General features: G+C 42.2%; 2 protein-coding genes across 3 annotated transcripts; both read left to right on the top strand.

Annotated features, from left to right (window-relative positions):
• The first annotated feature begins 212 nt into the window (after positions 1-212).
• On the top strand, positions 213-27513 carry ydjc (YdjC chitooligosaccharide deacetylase homolog). Of its 2 annotated transcripts, XM_037097988.1 has the most exons (7): positions 269-363; positions 10593-10695; positions 11528-11703; positions 13362-13521; positions 15502-15601; positions 22746-22923; positions 26705-27513. In XM_037097988.1, exons 3-7 carry the CDS (start codon positions 11540-11542, stop codon positions 27033-27035), a joined length of 933 nt encoding a protein of 310 aa, XP_036953883.1. In that variant the 5' UTR covers positions 269-363; positions 10593-10695; positions 11528-11539; the 3' UTR covers positions 27036-27513. The 2 variants fall into 2 exon arrangements, with proteins under 2 accessions (XP_036953882.1, XP_036953883.1); XM_037097987.1 differs by lacking the exon at positions 10593-10695 and having other exon boundaries at positions 213-363.
• LOC119019264 lies at positions 6820-8668 on the top strand. Its single transcript, XM_037097709.1, has 3 exons — positions 6820-6909; positions 7026-7908; positions 8647-8668. Exons 1-2 carry the CDS (start codon positions 6820-6822, stop codon positions 7905-7907), a joined length of 972 nt encoding a protein of 323 aa, XP_036953604.1. The 3' UTR covers position 7908; positions 8647-8668.
• Positions 27514-27967: the final 454 nt, after the last annotated feature.

The following is a 27967-nucleotide window of genomic DNA, read 5'->3' as shown; positions in this document are numbered from 1 at the left end:
GGAAGTTGTTGAGTTGCCATTACATCAAAGACAACAGAAACAATCAGTACTATCAGCCAGTTTGACTAAAATCATGTGGAAACGAAGGTTTAAGTGAGTGATACTAACATTGAGAAGTTTTGGATGGAACACAGTAAAGACTGCCAAGCAGATGGGTCTGAAGGAGCTGCTATACACCCATCAGTATCCAAGTTATTGCTGAGACAGTATTTATCCAAGACAGTAGGTGGCGGCAGCATAAGCATATTTTAAGTTGTTTTGTTATCTGCCAATAAGCGAAGAAGAAGAAGAAGAAGACGACGAGTTGGAGGATTACTTGTAAGAGGATTTTACTCACATGGACGGACGCGTGTAATATAATGGGTAAGTTTGAATTTTATTTGAATAGACATGCGCGGGTCTGTAACACCAGTCTGTTGTGTTGCGGTGGGTCGACCGACTAAGACACGGAAAAGCAGGAGGCACATTTAACCGGTCCGTCGCCGGGCTTTGTGAAGTTGCGGACTAATGGCACGGGCACAGATACCCGAATGCGTGCAGATGACCATCGCCGGCCAGTGCAGGGTGTGAGGGACCCGGAAGTCAGTTCGCTGGGCTGCAGTCCGTCTTTTTGGTATAGGCACCTACGTAGCTAAAGGTCATGACTGCGAACTTGACCGGTCAGAGGTCACCAAAGTTTAACTCTAAACAAGCCGGGAAGCGAGTTTACTTCGCCACCGGATGTGAAAGTTCTGCTTTCCCCGCTCGGTCCATAAGGAAGTGGACGCCCCTATTTTGCATATTAGCCACAGTGGAACCGGACCTCCTGGAGACAGTGTCCTGACTGTGACTATACCTTTACCGTTTTTTGAGGAACGATCGTGGACTAACCATGAAATAAGCAGTAGTATTACTTTCTCTCCATGTCTCTCCATGTCTTTACAATAAACACTTTGTGGGAATATACTAAACAGCTAAACTACCTTGGTTGAATTGCACCACGACCACCCTGCTGGGAAAACCAGCATAGACCAGCACCAAAACACAACATATGCTGCTCTTGCTAGTGATTGGTCAACAGCATAGACCAGCACCAAAGCACAGCATATGCTGGTCTTTTTTTCCCAGAAGGGCAACCTTGTCTTGTTCCTGTGTTCATCACCAGCGCCTTTCAAAGTTGGTAAGGGTTAGAATGCCTTAAGAGAGAGAGTGATGACAATGGAAGTTCAAAACTCTGGCCGATCATGTGGTCTATGTAGCCCCCCAAAAGTTCCAGGAAGTGCTTAGCGGGCAATAGAAAGCAACAGGTAAACCACGATAATCGGTAAATAATGGTCAATAAATGCTTTGCAACATTTATATGCTTGTGGTAATTGATGTGAACTCTGTTTACTAAACATGTACAGTCCTTGACAGCAATGAAACGTAATATTTTCTGTTGTTTTGGTTTTTTTGCTTCATGACTTGAGTGAGGCAAAGTGACAGGTGACTGACAATGATTTGCAATTGACTGCAGAATAAGCCTGGACTCAGAACAACATCATGAAGATAACTGTGTTCTAATAGGAAATCCATGGCAAATAAATTACATTTTGATTTGAATTCATTGCAAGTAAATGGAACTCTATCACTATTTCTTAACTATTCTTACGTATCCCAAACGTACTCTACTCATTGATACATAATAAATAACATACAGTCTTCCCAAGGGGCGGCTGTAGCTCAGCGGGTAGAGCAGGTCGACGAGTGATCGAAAGGTCGCTAGTTCAAATCCCGGCTCAGGGCAAGGCTGAGCTGTCAAAGTGTCTTTGAGCACGATACTGAACCCCCCATTGCTCATCAGTGAGGGCCCTGCGATGAGCTGGCGACTTGTCCAGGGAGTACCCTGCCCTCGCCCTGAGACAAGGCTGGGATTGGCTCCAGCAGCAACACCCCGTGACCCCATGGAAAGGGATAAGCGGTTACGGATAATGATACCACAATGAATTCCTTAAAAACAGTATCTAAAGAAGTCAAACAGATCAGCATGTCAAGCTGTTTGTGTCCTTTCTGCTATGTTGTCCTTGAGTTCACCATGGTGTGCTACATGGGGATGCTCCAATCGCTTGAGAAAGGTGTGCACATGTCTCCAAAGACAGAGACAGGAGAAAAGCATGGGTGGCTAAAGTCAGAAGGAGCAATTTAACCACCTACAAAGATTTTAACAACAAAATATGTGAGGTAATCATATTCAAACAATGCATTTGCACTTCTGCACACTTTCAAATGCCAAACAGCTGGGAAGTTTAAGATTTGTTAAATATAGAACAGAGAACACAGAATAGGAAAAACAATGCTAAAACCAAGAAGTTAAGTTGCCACCCCTCCCAAAAAGCCTATGATGTCATTCACCACATCGAGGAACTGTTTAGGACTGGTTCTTCCCTCATGGAGCTTCCCAGTGCAGTGGATGTGTTGGAGAAGGAAGCTCTGGCACTCTCCAGCAGGCTTCCGTCATGCTGTGGAGTAAAAGAATAGATCATCAGGATATCAATTAGGTTGAGGTTGCGGATTGAAGCAAAAAAAGAAAAAAATGACAGGAAAAAACAACACTTGAAAGATGTCCATCTTGGAAGCAAGAGCCAGACCAAGATGGTGAAAAAGAACAGTGGACTAGGTTCAACATCAAGCAACCCCAGAACAGCTGACAGTGTTTCAGGACAAAGCCAACATCACTGCCTCTCCACCTACTTGTATCCAGCAAACATCACTGTTCCACCAGCTACCAGAACCCAGCTTCCATCATTAACATCCTTGTCATCATCACTCCTGGGCTATGAGATCTTTGGTCCTCACCCTCAGTTCTCCTTTTGTGCAGAATGCAGCATCAATTTTGTATGATTACTTAAATTATTAATTAACTATATATTCATTTCAGTTACTAATATACATAGACTCATCACCCATGTCATAAGGCACACGTGTGCAATCTAAGACAACCCAGTTCAACTGCTCTGCCATATATTATTCATTTATAAAACTTACATATTTCTTTCTATTTCTGACATTGTCAAAAAGGTGATCATTCTAGTTGCTGTTTATTACAGGAGTCATAGTAGATGCTGCTGTGCTGAGGTGCATTATATTCATCAGTGTTTCGGATATTTTGCCCTCTCCATTGAAATACTTGAAGGCAAAATACAAGCAACAATTGTTGAGATAATGTAATCCAGCATTAGAAGTAGAATGAACACCTCTCTGATAATGTCAACAAAAACGGAACATGTTCAAGATGTATAAATCAGAATTTACGGCACAGCTGTTACACTGCACTGGATGATGTTGCACAAGTGTATCAAATAATATGACTTATAGTTATGTGTAGTACACTAGGGATGTGCATCTTCAACACTGAGGCGATACGATATGCATCTCAATACACTGCCAACGATACGATACATTAAAAATTCATATGAAACAGCACCGATAAGATACGATACGATTTTCACACCTACTGCGATACAGTGTGATACAGTACAATTTGGTTGAACACAATGCGATATAGTGCGATACAGTGCAATGCAGAAGAATATTGTACAATGGAATACAAAGTGGTGCAGATAGTACATGTTCATTCTTTATTTCTACAGTGTGCTTCACACTTTTAACAGGGACAATGGGAAACTAAACTGTGGTGGCTTTTGGTTACAAGCTTCTGAATGAAAAAAAGTTGTACAGATTGACACACATGTTGTCACTGCCCATGACTTGTTTGAAATGGGTCCATATCTCTGACTTTCCTCCAGACTAGCTCAAAGTTAATTCTCCTGTTTTTATTTTTTTCTTTGCATCTTTAAAGGGATAGTTTGTGTTTTTTGAAGTGGGGTCATATAAAGTACATATCTATAGTCGATCTGTTCCCTACCGTAATCTCCGATCAGTGCAGCCTCAGTTTGCAGAAGCAGAGAGCCGCTCCAGCCCAGACGCTCAGCTTTGTACTGCAGTGAACAGGGTCCAGAGAAAAAGCAAAATAAACCACCTAAAACAAGGCTGACCTTAAAAAGTCTATAACAGTTCAAGTGTAAGTTGTAAAGGGAAAATTCACACCGCTTCACGTCTCTGTCAGACCGCCCTTTCTTTTGGCACTATATTTTCTCAACCGTAGAACCTCTGTATCCCTACGCATTAGCGCAACTGGGCAACAGGTGATCTGCGAGCGGTGAAATACAGTGCAAGGCCCAGCTGCTGGACGAGAGGTTTACTTTCAATAAAAATGAAACTTAACAGACCATCGAACCTCCGTATCCCTACGCATTAGCCCAACTGCATAGGGATACGGAGGTTCTACGGCTGAGCCTCTGGGCTGGAACGGCTCTCTACTTCTCCAAACTGAGGTTGTGCTGATCAGTGATTACGGTTGGGGGTGTTTGAATTAGCCATTTTAATGTTTTTATTGGGTTTAGCTAACGTTAACCGTCATACTGGTGATTAATGCAAGTATTGTGTGTTGTCAGAAAAGCTCACATTCCCTCTTCTATGTCTTCCATGTCTTTCATGTTTTAAAACATTTATTTACTCTTTTTTTTAAATACAGTCTATGCTCTTCCGTTTATGAAGAGCCCGGTGATGCTGGGGTTGTTGCCATTGGTTATTGTAGATCACGTTTTGATCACGTGATATTCCTGGCTCGGAGGACTAGATTCTAGATCAGCCGTGAGACAGATCATCTTAATGTGTCTGGTGTCCTGTGCTGAGAATACTGGAGCACACCACACACAGTACGATAAAGCTGATTTTTCAATCTTCATGTGGGGGGGCTCTATAGATTAAAAAAAAAAAATCTCTTAAAGGGATATTCCGGTGTAAATTTAATCCATGTTTTAACACACCTTGACATCGAGTACGACCCCCCCTCCAGAGATAAAGTTTGTGGACGGCTAGCTTACGTAGTTTTAGCATCCTCAGAAACGACCACTCGACCACAACAATACATTGCAACAAATGTATCCAAGTATAAATCGCCATCAAAAAGCCACAAATAATGCTCAGAACAGCACCAAACTTCAGCAACATTAGAAACAGGGTCCCAGCACATATTTTGAGGCATCAAACATTTGATATCGTTGCCGGATTTGTCGGAAAAGATAAACAAAACTCACCACGGAGAAGCCTCCTTGTTGTGGGGAAGCCCTGTGAGTTGATTACCGAGTGCAGTAGAGTCCCGCAGTAATGATGCACTCGGTTATCAACTCACCGAGCTTCCCCACAACGAGCCTGCAGCTGGAGAGGTCAGTTTTGTTTATCTTGGTGTCAAGGTGTCAAGGTGTGTTAGACTATGGATTAAATTTACACCAGAATTTACCTTTAAGTTTCATTTTGATCTAAAGTAAAGACAGTTGCGTGCATAAGCCTCTTGTTTACAACTCACAACACAAGCGCCACCCGCTTATTGCATCTTGCGCAAGCGCAGAACGTACATGCTACTGTGGAGTAGGCAGCACGTAAGAAGCGGTATGTTTCAATGCCACTTTTCTGCCGAACAGGTCAGACAAGAGGCAACTGAGTGGTCAGAGAGTGGTCGGCAAGTTGGACATCTGGGCGGTGTGTGGGGAACTTAAAAATCATTGTAAAACCAATAGGGACCTCACAGATCTACCTGCTCAGGCCCTGTGTAAAACCTTTAAGACCATATTTTAAGATAATGCAGTGAAGGAATATCCATATGTTATCCACAAGTGCCTGAGTACTTAACAGTAACATGTAATGATGTGAAGTCAAACCGCTACGAGCACTTTTACTTGTTTCTTCCTCTCTGGATGAATATAGTTATGTTTCTTTGCTCACTCACTGGAATTGAAAGGACTGTGATTTAAACAAGATAAGGATGAGAAACCATATTTTGGGTATAGGATAGTCTAGGTTATTTTTTATTTTCCATCGTGGAATTGGAAGGGGTACCATATGTATAACTTGTAAACAAAGATTGTATACACATACATTGTTTATTTTTTTAATATTCTATTTTGTTATCTTTCCCTGGTACCTATATATATCAGTGGGGAACCTTCAGGGCCTTCTACGCCTTCAGAGAAGGCCTAATAAATAAGAAATAATAATAATAATAATAATAATAATAATAATAATAATGAAGTATTCAATAAAAAATATATGTATTTTTTTATTTCTATCGCATTTTATTTAATACAATATATTCATACATTTTCTCTCATCTATGTTCTAAAATTAAGCTTACTGTCAAGTTCATGTCCTGAAAACCTGTTATCCAATCATAATCGTCTGTCTCTATTAAGGCCCGGTTAGCTGGCTCATTCATTGGTTAGGACTTCACAAATCCCGGGGAAGGCCAAGCTATATGTTTTGGTGTGGTGAGTGACGGGCAAATCGACCAATCACGGTTTGATTTCAAGAGGGCGGGAATTAAACAAAAGATCGTAGGCCTTCATGAAGTCCGAGCAGCGAATCTATGCAGAGTGGTGAGAGCGGTTGATTTAAATGGCGGAAGACGAGAGTGACGTTGTGGTTGTGGCTAGCTTGATAGCATCGCCTTTTTCAAGGCGGGCCTTCACAGAAAAACTTGAAATAATAAAAAACGGAAGACCAACTCCAGAGCTGGAATTAAAAGAAAAGGTTAAGAAAGTGGAAAGGCATTTCAAGACCGAAAATGATCAGTGATATCCATGGATGACTAGCTGTAAGGAAACAAACAGGCTGTACTGCTGGAGTTGTTCACTTTTTACAACTGACAAGTCATCCACCTGGGTCAGCGGCGGATTTGTCAGCCTTACAAATCTGACAAAGTCAGCCCATCGACATCAAGATTCTGCGGCACACCTGCAAGCGATGGTCAATTTGAAAACTTTTGGGGACACAAGAATTGATCTTCAGCTAGATGAGCAGGGCCGGAATCATACTAGGGCCCACAACAACAAGGTCAGGCAGAACAGAGAAATCCTGAAACGTCTCATCAATGTCGTCACATTTCTTGGAAAGCAAGAGCTGGCATTTCGAGGACATGATGAGAGTAAAGATTCTGAAAACTCTTGGAGCTCTTTGAATTCCTTGTTGACAACCACAATGATTTCGATGCTGATGCTGTACACAGCGCTGATGGATACACTTCACTGCTGACGGACTTCGAGTTCTGCTCTCTCCTCGCCACATTCAACTCCGTGTTTGCCTACTCCGACGTGCTCTTTGGGATCTTGCAGAATAAGGAGTGTGACATGCAGTTCTGTTTGTCCAGCATCGAGGACTTTTGCAGCACCAGAGAGAGAGAAAAGGCAAAATTTGACTCCATCTATGAGGACACTGTGCGTGAAGTTGGGGTTCCCAGCGGGCGCAGGGCACGGAGAGTTGGAGATGTGCACGCAGCGTACCAGCGGCTGCACAGTGAAATCCTGGACAACATCCTCACTCAGCTGAGGAACAGGTTCAAGGATCATGAAAAACTCATGTTCCTTGCCCTTCTGGACCCCAAGAAGTTTACCTCATACAGAGAAAACTTCCCCAGCTCTGAGTTCCAGAGCCTCACGGAAAGCTACGGGCTGCATTTTGACCCCCCCAGGCTCAAGACTGAACTGACGGTCATGTACAACATGGAAAACTTTGAGGTGAGGAGCCCACCAGACCTGCTGCTCTTTCTGACTCTTACAGAGCCGACTGAGAGCATGCCGCAGCTGTATCACCTCACCTGCCTGGTGCTGACCGTCCCCGTGTCCACCTCCTCCGTGGAGCGGTCTTTCTCGGCTCTGAAGCGCATCAAGACGCACGCTAGGAACAGTACTGGACAGGATCGCCTGGGAGCTTTGGCACTGATGTCCATAGAGAAAGGACTTCTTTTGGAGCTCAAATCAAAGGACAAACTTTATGACGCCGCCATCGCCCACTTCACAAAGAGAGACCGACGAATGGACTTTGTGTTTATTTAAGGTAGGCCTCTGTTATAATACACCTTGATTATTATTTCAAGGGATTAAGATTACTGGCCAAGTGGACATTTGGGAATTTGTATTTATTGCGGAGGTTGTCCCAGCGCAAATTGCCTTAAATTCAGTATGTGATCAATCAATCAATCAATCAATCAATCAATCAATCAATGTATCAAACGTATCATAAGTGTGTGGTTGGATTTTTCAGAGGGTTTTTATTCTCCTCATGTTCACTTGTCTGTCCCTTTCCCTGTGGAGAATTAAGGAGGTATAGTAGTAAAAATTGTGACTTCAATTTATTTGACATCGGTATTCATTGCGCTATGCGTAATTGCGCATGGAGAGGCATTTGCACTTCATTGCAACTTTAAAAAATAGTCTTTGTATTACAAGCTTTGTGTAACTTTTGAAATTGTATTGTAGATTGATGATGCTAATGAATTTATATGTGAATGATTTGTAATGTGCCATGATTTCATAGCGCTGTCCATGGTGATGAAATGAGCCTCAGTGTCTGTGTCCGCAGCGTCACGGGGTGACATTCTGGGAGACCTTTTATATTTCCAGATTTTCCGAAGTTAATGTTGAGAATGTTTCTTGTTGCGGAGAATGTTATTGACGTTATGGTCTATTTGTTTACATCCTTGTCATCGTTAATTAAATTTGCACTTGTTTAACCCTTTTAATTCATTGTACTGTTGCTTTTTTCCGCGCTGATTTTTTTTTCACGGCGGTGAAGTGAAGGCCCAGCTGTAGTGCTCACGGTTCGCCACTATATATATACACTATATTACCAAAAGTATTCGCTCACCCATTCAAATGATCAGAATCAGGTGTTCTAATCACTTGGCCTGGCCCCAGGTGTATAAATTCAAGCACTCAGGCATGCAGACTGTGAAACAAGACATTTGTGAAAGAATGGGCCGCTCTCAGGAGCTCAGTGAATTCCAGCGTGGAACTGTCATAGGATGCCACTTGTGCAACAAATCCAGTCGTGAAATTTCCTCGCTCCTAAATATTCCACAGTCAACTGTCAGCTCTATTATAACAAAATGGAAGCGTTTGGGAACAACAGCAACTCAGCCACGAAGTGGTAGGCCACGTAAAGTGACGGAGAGGGGTCAGCGGATGCTGAAGCGCATAGTGCAAAGAGGTCGCCGACTTTCTGCACAGTCAATTGCTAGAGAGCTACAAACTTCATGTGACCTTCAGATTAGCCCAAGTACAGTACGCAGAGAGCTTCATGGAATGGGTTTCCATGGCCGAGCAGCTGCAGCCAAGCCACACATCACCAAGTGCAATGCAAGGCGTCGGATGCAATGGTGTAAAGCACGCCGTCACTGGCCTCTAGAGCAGTGGAGACGCGTTCTCTGGAGTGATGAATCACGCGTTTCCATCTGGCAATCTGATGGACGAGTCTGGGTTTGGAGGTTGCCAGGAGAACGGTACATTTCAGATTGCATTGTGCCAACTGTGAAATTTGGTGGAGGAGGAATTATGGTATGGGGTTGTTTTTCAGGAGCTGGGCTTGGCCCCTTAGTTCCAGTGAAAGGAACATTGAATGCTTCAGGATACCAAAACATTTTGGACAATTCCATGCTCCCAACCTTGTGGGAACAGTTTGGAGCGGGCCCCTTCCTCTTCCAACATGACTGTGCACCAGTGCACAAAGCAAGGTCCATAAAGACGTGGATGACAGAGTCTGGTGTGGATGAACTTGACTGGCCTGCACAGAGTCCTGACCTGAACCCGATAGAACACCTTTGGGATGAATTAGAGCGGAGACTGAGAGCCAGGCCTTCTCGACCAACATCAGTGTGTGACCTCACCAATGCGCTTTTGGAAGAATGGTCAAAAATTCCTATAAACACTCTCCTCAACCTTGTGGACAGTCTTCCCAGAAGAGCTGAAGCTGTAATAGCTGCAAAACGTGGACCGACATCATATTGAATTCTATGAGTTAGGAATGGGATGGCACTTCAGTTCATAGAATGAGTAAAGGCAGGTGAGCGAATACTTTTGGTAATATAGTGTATATATATATATATATATATATATATATATATATATATATATATATATATGTATATATATATATATATATATATATATATATATATATATATATATATATATATATATATATATATATATATATATATATATATATATATATATATATATATGTGTCATTGCACCTGAATTTTGTATTGATACCTGTGACTCAAAATACGGTTATTTTATGTTTTTTTTTAAGGAATGACTACTATACCTTTTCATGGCATTATGAGTCACCAAGCCACAGTTTGAGTATCACATTAGGAAGTTTCAGGATCATAAAATTGAACCTAGTTGAGGTTTACTGTCAGTTCCTGTTTCAAAGAAGGTGTTGATGTTCCTGTTGTACATGGTTAAACAGTACAGCTTTAGGGAGGTGTTCAACAAGTTTGATGTGTCACAATCATAAGTTCATAGGTTCATCCAAGATATGCTGAACATGATTTGCTCAGTGGGAACAACCTTCATCCCCTGGGCTAATCACTGTGAGAAAACAGCATCTGCTGCTGCTTTCCACTGGCCCTTTGTCCTCAGTGGTGTCATTGTTGCAGTTGATCGGTGCAGAGTCTGCACATAAGAGAAATAGACTACTTGAACATAAAGTCCTTCTACTCTGTCCTTCTTCAGGGGATTGTCAATGAGAAGGATTTTTCGACATTTTTGCTGGACCACCAGGCAGGGTTCATGTTGTGAGCCCCCAACTTTTACAGCACTTGGAAGGAGAAGATAGGCAAGTATAGCTTACAGTGTCTACATTGGACAGGCCTTCTCATTTGTCATTTGTCACTCCCAAACTTGACAGTTGGGTTTTCACGGACTCAGACTAGCTGCAGAACTCCTTGATCAGCCATGGGAGTGAGGTAGTTTAACAAGTCTTCAGAGTGATGAAATGCAAGTGGCAGACCATGCCGATGGTTTTCAACAGAGATGCCTGAACAACTCTACATGAGAAAAACTGTCAATAGTGAAAGCTAAATGTGTCACTGCACCTTCTATCTATAGGCCACAGTGAAATGTTAGTTTGAAAAAAAAGTGTAGGTAGACATCTACAATGTAATTTATCACAAAGTAAAAAAATATTACATATATAATTTACACTTGAAGAAACAGCAACAGTAAGACACATTTCTGTCAAAGTTCTGTTTCATTTTTATAACAATCCAGTATGCAGCATAGAGTGATTAAAATTCTGATACAGTACATGTGCTACAAGCAACATGAGAGCTGAGTCAGCAGCTTTATATCATCACATTTCTGGTTGATTTCAATATAGTTGATACAGATTTTGTTGATTAGCTGTGTCTAAAATGTTAATATGTTGTTGGATGTGTGTATGCCACATATGTAGGTTGGTGTTTTCTGTTTTAATGGATGACTCATTCACCCATTCACACAAACACACTGATAGCAGCAAGCTACTTGAGCGAGGACATTTTGACATGTGGACAGTAGGAGCTGGGGATCATACAACATATTCATTTATTGATTCATTTTAACCCGCTCAATCTGCTGAACCATAACCACCCTTATGATGTGTTCTGTCCCCTGTGTGTCCTCCACAGAGAACAGCAAGAATGCCACAGCCCAGAATGATGCTGGTGGTGACAGGAGATGATTTTGGCTACTGTCCCAGAAGGAACCAGGGGATTGTGGAGTGCTTCCAGGCTGGAGGCATTTCCAATGTGTCACTCCTGGTTAATGCATCTGCTGCAAAAGAGGCAGCGGATCTGGCAAAAAGGTAGTGCAGGATCTCATAAACGTGAGACATACACACATCTCCTTTAAAAAAAAAAAAAAAAAAGTAGTAGTAATATACCTGAACCTGTGTATTGATTGTTTGGTAGGTTTCTTACTCCCTCACATAACTAGCCAAACAACTGTAGCACAATGTCTGATGTGATGTGATATTTAGACACCTACAGCCAGTGCTTCATTTGCAAATCAGGAAGTTCCAGAAGCAGCAAGGCTGCTATTCTGGCAGGTCAGGGGGAGCAAAAAAGTGCCTGGAGCACAATGGACAATATTCAAGGGCTGGCAGAGAAAAAAATACTGGTTTGAAAACATAACAAACAGGATTATTTATTTACATATATTGATCAGAGCAGTTGCAGTAATCACACACAATCAATGTTATAAGACACGCCTGGGCAGCCAAAAACACCTGTCAGTCACATGTTCCAATAATTTTGCTAACTTGGGTTGGTTCAAACAAAAGGTGCTATCTTCTAAGTTTTTTTAACAGATCTTGGTGTAAATACCTGGAAATGGATGCTGACATATTGAGCTTGTTTCATATTCATATTTTGGCATCAAAACCAAATGTTTGTGTACAGCAAAAATAAAGGAATGGCCTTGCTGTTCCAATAGTTTTGGAGGGGCCTGTACATGAATGCATCAGAACTAACAATGAGTAGACTAACATTAAGTAGACTTAGACAAGCAGCCACACAGATGCATCAGCAGTCCAGCTGCAGTACTGTTCTTAAAGTTGTAGTCTGCAGCTGTTTTGTGGTGATATTTCCTAAAATTGTCATTATGATCTGACAGTAGACTACAGGTCAGCTGTGTAAAAATTCACCGTCTGTGGCTCCAGCCAGTCGCTCTTATTTGATTTGCAAGAATCCATCGCTCCTGAATCAATACAACCAATCAGAGCCAAGGGGAGTGTCTGAGAAGTGCCAATCATTCTCATGCATACACTGCTGGCAGCTCCCCTCCCTCACACAGTGCATACTAGGCATTCCCCCTCCCTCACATAGGCGCAGTGCCTGCTCTTACCTGATCAGATACTGTCATGTCCAAACTGTAAACAATGGCGGAGAACAGACAACAACAACAGAGCTGAAAAATGCCCCACCATTGCCCACATCAAAGAGAAGACATAAGAACACTGACAAACGCAGTATCAAAAGAAAGAATTAGACCGAGCCAGAAAGAAAACAAGGATAAATATCGGAGCGTCATTTCATAGGTGGAGGGACCTGCAGGATTTGTAAGGACTCAAGAGGGATGCAGTGTTGCAAAATATATTCTAGTGAGAGGTTCAAACAAAGGAATTGAATGAAATTAATTTTTAATATTTTGGATTGGATTACTGAATTGATGGAACAGCTAGTAGAATGTCACAAGAGACATGCAATACCATGAACAAGTCTATAATGGAATTACTTTCCTTGTATGTGAGATTAAGTGTTTTCTGACTGTGATTAAACAATTAAAATGTGTGCTTGGCAATTGCTAAATTGTTTCTAGGTGTTTGCGTAAGGAAAATTATTTGGTTGAAAAGTTGTTTTAAGTGGTTGCAAAGGCTTCCCAGGGCTTTTCGCCATAAAAAGTCTTGTCAGACATTTTCAGCCACCATCACATGATATTACAGAAAACTTTTTTTCCTGGCAGGCACGACATCCCCATCGGCCTCCATGCCAATCTGTCGGAAGGTTTTCCAGTATGCCAAAGCCTCCAGCAGGTTTCTACACTGATAAACCCACGAGGTGTCTTCCAAGGAAAGATGGGCTTCCGTCAGGCCCTGGAGAGGGGTCAGCTCAGCATGAAACAGGTATACTCATCCAAAGTCTTAGTTATGTTGTGTGCATGTATTCAGTGAGACCATAGAGCTACACCTGATCCATCCAGACTCTGGAAAAAATAAATATTTGTAAAAGTAAAACAAATGCAACAGAAATATTGCAATGACTAAAGAAACTGAAACTGAATATAATCTGCAAATGTGGGTCACTTCATGCTTCAAAAATCCAGAACTCTTCCCAGATCATGTTGTTGATGTTCTTGAATTTTTTTTATTAAATTCATGGCACCATGTACAATTCTATAGCAATACTCCAAATACTTTTTAAGTTAAGAATTTGAATTACACCCTCTGAGCTAAATTTCCACATTTTAGTAATTCCTTGTATGTATGTGTATGTGTGTAAACCACACCAATTTCTCTTTTTTCACTGGATTGAGTTGAAAACTGAACTTCCAAGAGAAAGTATGAAAACTTGGCAACTTACATGCATTTAAATAGTTGTTGCTGAATGGTTATGGTAATCAAATTGAAAACAGGAAGTCAAGTTTTGAAAATGAACTATATAGTTTTTTCATAAAGATCAATATTTTACAAAAGGGGACTTTAAAGTACTATGAGGACAAACAGCCTTTGTGGTAATAGATTGACATTTAGACCAAGAAATTCCAGTCCATTTTCATTTGAAACATGGATTTTAAGACAGTGAAAAATATATTTGACAAAAGAAGAATCTTTATTTGATCACCTATCATACAATGTATAACATAGTGTAACTGGTAATCTGCATTTAATCCATCTGGAGCAGTCGTGACTAGGGATCCACTCCAGATCTGAGGCAGTGCCTTTGGCAAGTGCCCCCATTAACTGGAGGATTAACTTGTTAGCATTGAGTTTGAGGTTAGAGCCATGCTACTTATGTTAGTCATGTTAACTTGATTGTATATTTGATCTGTAGCTTCATTAGAAATCATAGTCATAATTAGTGCTGGGCGGTTCACACTGAATAGCGGTGTATATTTTCGCTATGATATTAATTTTTAATATACCACCATAATGGTGAATATGATTACAAAATGTATGGAACGCCATGCTGCGCCGCGCGACACTGTTTCAGCCCGGATCCTTTTCAGTGCTCTTCTAAACAGGCATGCGATTATGAGGCATGGTGAGGGTAAACAGTAGTGCTTTGGTGTTACGTCACGGTGAAGATGTTCACGACTTCGTCCACGGATGCCAAGATGAGCAACTGAAAAGCCGCTGAGATCCAGGAGATGCCAGCTCTCTGTGATCTCTGTGGCTGTCAGCTTGTTGTAGTGGCAAGCTACTAACGGTCGCTACTGTCAAATTAAAAGCCCCCTCCAGGAACCCCGTTCTAAACTCCAGTGGGGTGCAATGTAAAGCTCTTATTTTGAAGACATATTTGACCTGCTTCCTGTTAACTGTCTGTTGCTTGAAGCAGCTAACGCGAGGCGCTCCGCTGCACGCTTCCTTTAATAGCGGGGGTTTAATGTCTGGGGGTGTGTGTCTGACTGAGGAGGCGAGAATATGGGCCACGGTCTATAATTAAGTAAATCTGTCAAGTGTCGCCACATTTCTTCCGATGCATATGTTGTACATCACTGTTCAGGTCCAACTTCGTGCTTCATGTCACATCACATGTTTATGCCTACCCCAGTGGTGGCTTTTTGGGAAAGAAGGAATATTAAACCTCCCTTTTAGATAGACAAGGCAGCCTTTACCTTGCAGCAAATGTGCCGCCTTTTCTATCTAAAAGGGGCTAGTAATTCCTCTTTCAACCTGTAGAAAATGCTGTTAACACCTGATTATGCATAAAAAAAAAATACCGTCATGTACCGTTAAACTGTTTTTTGATTTTTGAAAAATACAATGATAGGCATTTTTGGGCATACCACCCAGCACTAGTCATAATGGTAAAAGTCCCTTGCCACCCACTTAGAACTGACTTTTCTCAACAACCTAACCACCAGGTGTGTTTTTCCTTACCAGGTAGACCTGGAGTTGAGAGCCCAGGTGAGGCTTTTCAGGGAACTCACAGGTCAGCTGCCCCACCACATGGACGGACATCAGCATGTTCATGTACTGCCAGGTATGACAAGTCAATGATGAAAGCAAACAAACAAACCAAAAGTAAGGTGAAGTGAACAGTTGTATTGTAGACTCAGCCACATATCCCCAGTACATGACGAATCCTGCTAGTTGCTTCATGGCTGCAATTTTGAGTATTATATAAGGTACCAGTCTGTTTCCCATGTTAGTCCTTGGGGTGACTTTCCAAGAATGATGTATGTATGATTAATTATGTTTTTCATATTAAATAGATCATGATACTCATCACTTCAGAATGCAATTATGATTGATATGATGATTCAGTATTAGTTTTTTTATTTGTGAAAGTATATGAGTCAAACCCTCATGTAAATGCACAATTAAATTCATGTAAATGCATAATTACGACAAAAGAGGCACTTTTTAAGTGTCGATTCCTGAGTGAAACCTAACAGGTAGGAGGTTCACCATTACTCTACCTACTACCTGTTAGGTTGCACTCAGGAATCGACACTTTTTGTCTGCCATGATGGCATCATGCCAGAGATACAGCTGCTAAGGTGAGTTTTTCAAAAACCTTCTTTTTAGTAAACTCTGTGTACACAAATAATGTTCTCAATGCTAGTGTTCATGTGTAGAGACCCTGGTGATACTACAAGCAAAGTTTCATGTTGTGTCGAGCCTTCTTAGTGTTTTAAAAGTAGCGATTTTGATGCTATCGTAAAAGTGCCCCTGCACTCCATTGAAAATTAGCTTGCCTGAAAATGAAACCACAGTGAATCTTAAAAGTGCCTCTTTTGTTGTAATTATGCATTTACAGGAAGGTTTGACTCATATTCAATCACAAATAAAGCCTTGGTTGCTTTTTGGTTAGAGTTTCACTTTAAATTATATTTAAAAATATTACTATTAATATGGTGTTGGGGGAAATAATTAATGTAATTGAAAGGAAAGCATTAGCAAAATTATTGAGTGACCAAATTGTTTAGTGTGCATAAACCACTAACAATGACTTGAAACTCAAATCCTTGCTCACTAATCTACTAAGAAGTGACAACAACAAAGCACAAATTAAATTAAAGCTGCAAGCAGCGATGAACGGGCCCTCGCTGTCCGCGCACGTTGGGCTGCTAGTTGCATTTCACAATGGGGAGAAAACAAGCAGTAAACGTCATATCAATCGGACCATGTTTGTCTGACATCCTGTGTCCAGTGGGTGGCGCTGTGGATATGACACAGTTTTGATGCACAGATATATGCAGGGCTCCTTCCTCTACATTCCTGAGAGAGTTAAGTTACGAAGACTTGATGCTTCATGAAGAGGGACTGAAATAGACGGCACCACCACAGCCAGCAATTACGTCAGGCTGCGGCGCCGTCGGATCGCGCACTCACCTGTTACTTGCATGTCATGCTGGGGAGAAAACAAGCAGTAAACGTCATGTCAATCGGATGATGTTTGTCTGACTTTGTGTGTCCAGTGGGTGGCGCTATGGATATGACACAGTTTTGATGCACAGATTTACAGTGTGACTCCCTCTACATTCCTGAATAATCTGGTGAAGATGGGAAATTGTATGTTGAACTCATAAAGCCTTGATGCCTCACGGCGAAGGAAAAATTAGTTTCCACCGTCACACCCACCAGGTATGATGTAGCCAAAAGATTTCCATAACTTTTCATCTTCAAGGCGTGAATATGATACTGAGTGAGTGTGAAGACTGTGGTGTTAAAGCTCTAGGACAAGATAGTTTTCAAAGTAGGCATGAATTCGGGAAAAATGTCACCACACATCAAAATGACTGACTTCCTGTTGGAGTGACTGTATCGATCCCCAAGACTTTTTTGTGCGTCTGCTCATGATGAATCTGCGTAACGAATTTCGTTCATCTATACGCACATGGAAGGCAGGCAAGAACAATAGGGGGCACTACCGAGCCTGCAGGTCACGCTCACGCCCAATGACATTAAATTATCAAATTTTGCACCGGATGTGACTTATATTCCAAATTTGGTGAGTTTTGGGGTATGTTCAGGCTTCCAAAACAGCAGTTAAACCACAGAAGAATAAATCTTTCTCTTTCAATTACAATAGGGACCTCACAGGTCTGCGACCTGCTGCTTGTGTCCTAATTATGATGAAGAGATATTTATTGGGGTTTAAAGGGGTTCAGAGGTTTTTACCTGGTGTAAATGGAGCTGTAGTCAGCAGCACAACAGAGCTCTGAATGGAAGAATCTTAAAACACACTGTGCTTGCATCGTTCAAAGCTTAGAGTATATAGAGTCATTTTGGAGGAAACCTGGAAAGCTAAGTTTGAACTTAAAGCTGCAGTCTGGAGTTTTGAGATAGAAATTGACTTTTTGAAATTTAAATGATCCAGCTCCCAGGTCCCTCCTTCTTCCTCTCTGCTGCGCTGCCGCCCTGACTTCAAAGTCCCTCCCCACAGAGGAGCCTGCTGTGCATGAGCAGGCTTGTAACCACAGTTACCACTGATTTGCAAGTAATAGTAGGAAGCCAGATGACCAAGATGGCGCATTCAAAATAACAACAACCACATAAGCCCTGATTGTTCTATTTCTGACCAATACAACTAGATTACAAAGACAAGTGCCTCATGCTGACCACGGTATATATCCAGAGTAACAAACAATATTCCTCACATCGCGGTAGACAGAGTTACCAGCTAATCATTACCTGGTGCAACGCCATGCTGCATTTCTGAAGCATGAGTAACGTTATTTCTCCGAACCAATTCAACCACTTCAGAGTGTACTGAGCACAAACTAATGTTATAAGTGCCTGGTCACATGAAAGACACTTTTGCTAACCAGTAGCCATATAGACAAAGCCAAACACAGGAGTTAGCATACAAGCTAACAAGCTAGATTTACCAACAAGGTACACAGCTCGACTGCAACATTGGCGATATGCGCTATTGCGAGTATTACTGTAACCACCACCACCATAGCCTTTTGGTTAAAACTTGAACATATGTAAAGCAGGGGTCCTAACTTGTCCAGCAGAAATGCAATAAACTCTGCATCACTCTTGAGTCCTTACAAATCCCGCAGCTCCCTCCACCTCTGAAATGACAATTTTAGCAAATATAACAACAAAAATTGCTACAGACTACAGCTTTAATGTTTTATTATCATCGCCTATACTTACTAAACCGGTAAATCATCGACCATACCTGATGAGGCTGCAGGGAAAGGCCTTGCGTCAGTCCCCCAATTGGCCTTTGTAGGCAATATCGGCATCTCTCATGATCCATTCAGTATGTGAGGCAGCAGGACCAGGAAAGGTAGATGCGTCAGAGGGGAGGAGGAGGAGGAGGAGGATGAGGCCATAGAGAGTGAGAGAGCTACACAGCTTACAGATTGTAAACAAATCAAAAACAAAAGTTAGAAAAACGTTTATCAGAATAAACAGATTGTTTCTCGTCAGCAGGACAATGTAAATTTTAATACTACTGGTAACTCATTGAGACTGAGACCAACCCACTGAAGAAGCTAGCAATCGAAGTCAAGGACTTAGTAAAGGCTAAGTCAAAGAAGTGAGATTTGAGTTAAGGTGCCAATACAGCCAGATTGTCTGATGTCAGCTGGGAGGTTATTCCAGAGGAAGGGGGCATGATAAGAAAAAGCCCTGCAGCCAGCTGACTTCTTCTGAACCCCGGGAACTGTCAGGAGCCCTGAATCCTTAGAGTGTAATGCACAAGGTGGAATACATAGTGTAATAAGATCTGACATGTACAATGAGGCAAGTCATGTACAGTTTTGTATGTCATCAGCAGCAATTTATAGTCTGATCTTAGATGAATTGGTAGCCAGCTCAGTGAGGCTAGGATTGGTGGAATATGATAAACATTTCTTGTTTGTGTCAAGACTCTAGCTGTAGCATTCTGAACCATCTGAAGACTTTTAGTGCTCTCACATGGCAGACTCAAAAACAAAGCATTGCAATAATCTAGCCTAGATGAAAACAAAGACATGAATCAGGATCTCTGTGTCAGCCCTGGACAGGAAGGACCTAGTGTTAGCGATGTTGCGCAGGAGGTAAAAAGCAATCTTGGTTATCGTTTTGATGTGCTGACAAAAGAGTTACTGTCACCTGATCAAAGTGGTGTCTCTGTCAAGCAGGAGCAATGACCAACATCTAAGTTTTATCCGAATTCATGAGCTTGAATTTTTTGACATCCAATGAAAGGCTAAAAAAAAAAGGCTACAATTTACAACAACAGTATACGTCGCCCTGGGCTCTGGAACCCAACTCCTTGAGAGAGGCTGGACTCTCTTCTATTCTGGAGTTGCCCACGGTGAGAGGTGGCGAGCTGGTGTGGGCTTGTTTATAGCTCCTCAGCTCAGCAGAACAGCAGTGCAGAGTACCTGGCCTTCTTGGAGTCCCTGGAAGGGGTACTGGAGTGTGCTCCAACCAGGGACTCTGTCGTACTACTGGGGGACTTCAATGCTCACGTGGGCAGCGACAGTGTTACCTGGAGCAGTGTGATTGGGAGGAACAGCTTCCCCGATCTGAACCAGAGTGGTGTTTTGTTACTGGGATTCTGTGCTAGTCACAGTTTGTCCATAACGAACACCATGTTCAAGCATAAAGGTGTCCATATGTGCATGTGGCACCAGGACACCCTAGGCCGGAGGTCAATGATCGACTTTGTGGTCCTGTCATTTGACCTCCGGCTGTATGTCTTGGACACTTGGGTGAAAAGTGGGGCTGAGCTGTCAAATGACCAGATCCCGAGGGAGGCTTGGGACATTGAGTCTAAATGGACTATGTTCTCCACCTCTATTGTTGACGCGGCTGTCCGGAGCTGTGGCCGTAAGGTCTCCGGTGCCTGTCGTGGCAGCAATCCCCGAACCTGGTGGTGGACCTCAGAAGTGAGGGATGCTGTCAAGCTGAAGAAGGAGTCCTATCGAGCCTGGTTGGCCCGTGGAACCCCTGAGGCAGCTGACGGCTACCGGCAGGCCAAGCGAGCGGCAGCACGGGCAGTTACGGAAGCAAAAACTCGGGTCTGGGAAAAGTTTGGGGAGGCCATGGAGGAGGACTACCGGTCGGCCTCGAGGAAATTCTGGCAAACCACCGCCTCAGCGGTCCTCCACCAACACTGTCTACAGTGGAGATGGGGAGCTGTTGACCTCAACTGGGGACATTGTCAGGTGGTGGAAGGAATACTTCGAGGATCTCCTCAATCCCGCTGACATGCTTTCCATAGAGGAAGCAGGGGCTGGGGACTCAGAGGGTGACTCATTCATCACCCAAACTGAAATCACTGAGGTAGTCAGGAAGCTCCTCGGTGGCAAAGCACTGGGGGTGGATGAGATCCACCCTGAGTACCTCAAATCTCTGGATGTTGTGGGGGTGTCTTGGTTGACATATCTCTGCAGCATCGCATTGCAGTCGGGGATAGTGCCTCTGGACTGTCAGACCGGGTTGATGGTCCCCTAAGGGGGACCGGAGTGTGTGCTCCAACTATTCGGGGATCATATTCCTCAGCCTCCCTGAGAAAGTCTATTCCAGGGTACTGGAGAGGAGGAGAATTCGGCCGATATTCGAACATTGGATTCAGAAGGAACAATGCGGTTCGTCCAGGCCGCGGAACACTGGACCAGCTCTATATCCTCCGCAGGGTGCTCGAGGGTTCATGGGAGTTTGCCCAACCAGTCCACATGTGTTTTGTGGACCTGGAAAAAGCATTCGACCGTGTCCCTCATGGCATTCTGTGGGAGGTGCTCCAGGAGTACGGGGTCAGAGGCCCTCTGTTAAGGGCTGTACGGTCCCTGTACGAGCAGAGCAGGAGCTTGGTTCGCATTGCCGGCAGTAAGCCAGACCTGTTCCCGGTGCATGTTGGACTCCGGCAGGGCTGCCCTTTGTCACCAGTTCTGCTCATTATTTTTATGGACAGAATTTCTAGGCGCAGCCATGGGCTGGAGGGGGTCTGGTTCGGGAGCCATAGGATTTCATCTCTGCTTTTCGCGGATGATGTGGTCTTGTTGGCTCCTTCGAGCCAGGACCTCCAGCATGTGCTGGAGTGGTTTGAAGCCGAGTGTGAAGCAGCTGGAATGAGAATCAGCACCTCCAAGTCCGAGGCCATGGTTCTCGACCGGAAAAAGGTGGCTTGCTCCCTCCGGGTTGGGGGAGAGTTACTGCCTCAAGTGGAGGAGTTCAAGTATCTTGGGATCTTGTTCACGAGTGAGGCAAGGATGGAGCGTGAGATTGACAGGCGGATCAGTGCAGCGGCTGCAGTAATGCGGTCATTGTATCGGTCTGTCGTGGTGAAGAGAGATTTACCTGTCAGTCTATGTTCCTACCCTCACCTATGGTCATGAACTTTGGGTCATGACCAAAAGAATAAGATCCTGGATACAAGCGGCTGAAATGAGTGTCCTCTGCAGGGTGGCGGGGCGCTCCCTTAGAGATAGGGTGAGGAGCTCTGTCACCCGAGAGGAGCTTGGAGTAGAGCCGCTGCTCCTCCACATCGAGAGGAGCCAGCTGAGGTGGCTTGGGCATCTGTTTCGGATGCCCCCTGGACGCCTCCCTCAGGAGGTGTTCCTGACATGTCCTGCCGGAAGGAGACCCCGAGGAAGACCCAGGACACGCTGGAGTGACTATGTCACCCAGCTGGCCTGGGAATGCCTTGGGATCCTTCCGGAAGAGCTGGAGGAAGTGTCTGGAGAGAGGGAAGTCTGGGTGTCCCTGCTCAGGCAAGCAGACAAAAATGGATGGATGGATGGATGGATGGGCTACAACTGAGGTTTCAGAATCGCCTTCTCATAGTCCCGAATTAAACAACACTGAGGACTACCAGAAGCTTGTGGATAGACATCATCGGCACCTAACTCAAGTGAAAATGGCAGAGGGACATTTAAACAAATATTCAAAGTATTGTCTGTATATTGTTGATCCAGAAATTTTGGTCACATTAGACCTTTTAGACCAGGACCTATAATTAATTAATCACTGAACCAAGCTGTAGAAATAATTGGAACTCAAGCCTGTGCCATGATATATACATGTTCTTTATGAGTGGATGTAAGCCATTGAACATGAATGTATATAATACAATTTTCTATTGTTTGATTATTTTACATATATATTTGATATTCCAAATCATGAGTTGCTTGAGTGAGGCAAGAGAATTAACATTGATTTACTGTGTGTTGCAGAGGTGCGTGAGGTGTTTGCACAAGTCATGTCAGATCTCAGGATTCCGTATACTCGTGTTCCAAAGGAAGCAGGTTTACACAGCTGCCCATGGCTGCCAGCACACCTTCAAAGATTCTACACACAGGTGGAGAAGGATGCCACTGACTCTATCCCTGTCTTCACACGCTATGGAATCAGGTCTGTGTGTGTTTGTGTGTTTAAAAAAACAGTAAAATGAACACATTTAATTTTTTACATTCACATTTTACCACAATAGGTTTTCCTTTTCTGAAATAAAGTTAAGAGGAGGCTTTCTTTGTTAATGTTTACATTCATCATTATTTTTTTATTCACATTGCGGCCATTATTATTATTATTATTATTATTATTATTATTATTATTATGTTTGTCTGGTCTGGCAGAGGTCTGCGAGAAGTGAGAAGCCACAGCTAACATTAGCTAATGTCAAATATAGTAGTAGCTGCTGTCACCATTATTATGTTGTATTATGTTCTCTGAGCCTTTCTCCCTGTCTCCTGCTGCCCCTGTCAAGGTCACTCATCCTTTAGAGCCAATCCCGATATAGAATAAAACAATGTTATGTCTAATTGCTCTAGGTGTGATGCAAAAATCGTATCAAGCTTGCAATCGCGGGAGTTGAAAATGTTGGACAATTTTTGTATGACGCTATGTTCACACCTCAGAACTGTTTGACCTGAATTTCACCAGCATGTTCAGATCCCCACCAGATGAAGAAATATCCTGGACCTTGTGTATACAAGTATTCCAGACAGCTAAAAAATCCTCCCATATCCTCACTTTGGCCTGTCATAATATTTCTCTGCATCCTCTTCCTACTTACTAATAGTTGAAATGGACATTCAAACAATCAGTTAAAACTATCAAAGTACGGAAAGATGAAGCAACAGCAGCCCTACAGGACTGTTTTAAGGTGCACAGACTGGATGTGCAGATGTTCAGAGATGCTGCCACTCAGAATAACAACATCAGTCTTGAGGAATATACATCTTCAGTGACATCATATATCAAAAATGTGTTGATGACATGGTGATCACAGTAGGGTTGGGAGAAATAATCAGTTCTTAGATGCATCACAACGCAGACATGGACGATTTTGAATCGATTTACAAAAGTCAAAAAACGATTTTCTAAATTCTAAATTGACAACGTAATGTTGACGGAATGCAAGAGGCGGATTTTGTAATTGCGGAAGTGCAGCGCACGGACAGTCAATGGTGCGCACATTACAAAAAAACACGAGATGGCTCAGCACAACATTCAACCGGCAGCCTTTTTAACAGCAAGCGTGTGGAAGCATGGTTGTAGAAATCCACATTATGTTATAACCTAGTGAAATATTTTGCTTCAGTATTTATTTAATCACAAAAAACAACAGTTTCAATGTGGCAAAACAAAGTCTGCTCTCTGATTTACAGATTTCACTTCCATGCTGCTGAAAAACTAGAAGTTGAAGCATAATATTGATGACCTCCTGATATGATAGATAATGTTTAAATAAGCTCAGTCTGTGATCATTTTGTATTTGAAGTATATGGTTTGAATATTTCACTGGGTGTCAGTGGTCACAAGATGCATAAAGTTTTCTTTTCTAGTGTCATTTTAATCAGAAATTCCTCACCTAGAGGCAGAAGATAAAACAGATGCAATCAGTTTATAAAAGGTGTTCACAAACATCCTCTGCTTATCTTGGGAGGTGACCAAGGCCAAACACATCATCAGGATTATAGTTTATCTGTTTGTTATTATTCAGTTGAGATCCCAACAGGTCTCCCAGCACCTCACACTCATCCAGTGGCTGCAGAGCTGTTGAACCAACCCGATCCGCATTTTGTCATCGTGCGTCCACAAATACAAAGAGCTCAGACAGATCTCGAGACTGAGGGCCACCATGCACTCTCTAACCACTGATTAACTGTATAAACCTGGCTGTGCTGATAAGACATGAGGCAAGAAACTTTTACAAACCTGCCTATTGATCCGCTGATATGCTATTAGGAAGTTCAGTCTAGTGTATGTCACAGAACAGTTTTGGCTGATGCCCAGAAGGATGATCAGGTGCCCATGAAGTGCAAGTGCAAGCTTAGACCTTTGTCTAAGGATGTTTTTTTTTCTTGATGCAAAATTAAAACAATTAAAAAATAATAAAAAAAAACATTAATCAATACTATTTAAGCTTTTAACTCATCAGATCTACAATATACTGTGTGTCATCACACACATAAACACCTGTGTACAGCCCAGTAGCCAGGAAATTTAATGTATCTGCAAACCAGGTTCCAAGTAAGAAGGCCATTGTTCCAATATGTGTAAACATGAGACCACTGGAAATCTTTAAGGAGACTGTGTTACAATTGCCTGTGGATGGCCTCAACTAAATATACACATGCATGATTTAATAGTTAAATGCCTTAATAAATGAATAAATAGGTCATTACATAACAAAATGTTGTTGCATGCACTGTGACCTTCCGCTGGCACATTGCTACCTGATGAGCAGCAGGAGGGAAACAGAAACAGAAGAAATGCTTCAGGGATTTTATTTTATTTGTGTGGCAACAAAAGGAAAGACAGTCATTTTTTTCCATTAACAGATTACTTCTATGAAGAATTATTTGAATTGCTGAACTAAAGCATTACATTAATTGTTATAGCAAAAAAGTAATCCCAGTACTGTAATGGATTATTTTACATTACCCTCAACACTTCACATATAGTTTTATATGTTTAATTTTTGCTCTTACAACCCTCATAATTCCAGCTGAGGTTGCAAAGACAATTGTCTATTTGTTAAGGGAGGTTGGGAACATCTGTTGTTGTGCTTGTGGCTACAAAACCAGGTGTTTTCAACAAGTCATTGCGGTCCCTCCAGCCATGTCAACTAAAAACAGGACTTTCAAGTCAATACTACATGGTTTCCTACCCCTAACCAAGTGTTTGTCAAGTTTCAACACATCCTTTGCTGAGACATTAGCCAACATTTACTCTGTTGTTTGGGTTGGTGTGTAAGTTGAATACTGGACCAGGACTGAAAACAACCTTTTGTGTCAAACTTCTGTTGATCTGCTGATACTCTTATGAACCATAATTTTTCACTTTTTAAAAAATCTGTAATATATCCATCAATGCCTTGACTTGGATGGAATCCTACTTTAATAAGATGAAGCAGAGTAAGCAGGACCAGAGCATCTAATAGGATTCAATCTGCTTTTGAAATTACAGTGGTGCAGAATTGGATGTCCATACCTACAGCCATCAGAGACTCAGTTTAAAAACAGGCTCAGGTTTTGGCTAAACTAAAAAAAAAGGTACAAGTTACAAGTAATTTATATATCACTATACAACACACGGTTGTGTAAAAAGGTGAAAGTTCATAAAAACCTTAAAATCCTACAAATTACAAAACGTATATACAGTTATTAATATTCAATAATAAACACATAGTTTTGAATCTGCCTCAGGGTGTATTTACACAGCAGCAACACGGAGGTGATGGACTGAGACAGGTCTCTGTGGGCACAACACTCTCTAATTACATTTTGCCAGCCCGAGTCACATGTTGTCCAGTTTCTTTAGTTCATGTGCCACCATATTTTGATGCAATAGCATCAAAAATGTCATCACAAAAGATTGTCTTACCTATATGGTCTATCATACTGATTCTCCTTTTTTATAATTGTGGACTTGTGTGTAATATTTACATTTATGATCTTTTGTGTGTATTTTTTAGTGCTGATTTAGGAAGTGTGTTTGCTGTCCCTGTAAAAATTCAAAATTCAAATTTAAGTAAACAGGATTCTGACTGCAATATAGTATGATAGTGCTTTAGTGTTTCGGTATGTGTTTTATTAAATGTTCATTGACTGTGTTATTGCTTGTCAGTCAGCTATTATAATGACTGGCTGACAAACACTAATCAAGATCAAAACCATTTCCATAGGTGGCCTGATGTGTACCTGGGACTTACCACCATGGGCCAGAACATGTCCGTCCCCAACCTGCAGAGAGCCCTCAGTCATGCCTTGGCTTCATGGCCGTCAGGCTCTACCTCCAGCAGTGCATCAAGCTGTAATCAGTCTGTGATTACAGGAGAGCTCATGGTCCACCCCGGGTACCCCAGTCATTCCCAGGTGGGAGGCTGTGGAGAGGGCCCAGACGACTTCTCCCAGTCAGCTGACAGACAGCATGAGCTGAGCATGCTCAGAGACCCATCCCTGCTAGCACTATACAGCCAGAAGTGTGTGCAGCTCTGTGCTTTCAAAGACCTCTGACTGTCTACTGAAGTCTAAAAAAGGCAAACATGTATGTGTGTATGCTGTACTGTAGGGAACCACAGTGAAAGCCAGCTTCTCAATTTTTTTCTGTAAGTGAAACTACTGCCTCATGGACGCCTATGCCAACCAGTCAAGTTGCAGTTTACGTACATCCATGTCTGTGTACTCGTAACTGTAGTGAAGAATTTCAAGAAATGTAATTCAAAGTATTAAGTGTACTTTTTAGCAAAATGGAAGTTATCAGTATATTGACAGCTATGGTCCCTGTGAATGCTAATCTGATAGAACTGAGTGAATTGCTTCATCACACAGTGCAACGACAATCACAAGAAGCTCAATATCAGCAAAAACGGTCCTTGTGATAAGCGTAGTCAATTGGTAATATGACCCTTCTAAGTCATCGTAAGATACTTATAAACATTACTAAGACTATTTAAGTATGAATATTATTATAATAAACATATTTATTATTAAATTATGAGCCAGTTATAATTTGCCTCAAGGAGTGACTTTTTTATTATGTTGATAATTATTGATGTTTTAAATACATATCAGAATATCTTTTACAATGCACAGTTTTCCTCAATAATTGTGATGATTTTGATGATTTGCTTTCAAAGGACATTGCTGCATGGCTGTATGTGGCTGCAGCCAAACTGCAGTCACACCTCCTCTGCTCTGTTGTTGACCCCTAGAGCTGTTTGCTCTGCCCCCTCCATTTAATGCTTTCACAGATGTGACTGCAATCCTCTTGAAAAACTCCACTGTGAAGAATGCAGGCGACATAAACATTGTCAGCCTGATTAGAGTGATGAGTGTTCATATCAGGAGGAAATTAACTATCTTGAAGAGCGGCACTCAGAGGACAACCTTCTGTTCAGCATCAGTAAAATCTGATTGTTGATTCTAGAAAGCATTTTGTCAACAGC

The sequence above is a fragment of the Acanthopagrus latus genome, chromosome 5 (assembly GCF_904848185.1).
Source record: "Acanthopagrus latus isolate v.2019 chromosome 5, fAcaLat1.1, whole genome shotgun sequence".
In the NCBI taxonomy this organism is placed as follows: Eukaryota; Metazoa; Chordata; class Actinopteri; order Spariformes; family Sparidae; genus Acanthopagrus; species Acanthopagrus latus.
The sequence above is the reverse complement of the archived record's forward strand: the minus strand, read 5'-3'. Positions and strand labels throughout refer to the sequence as shown.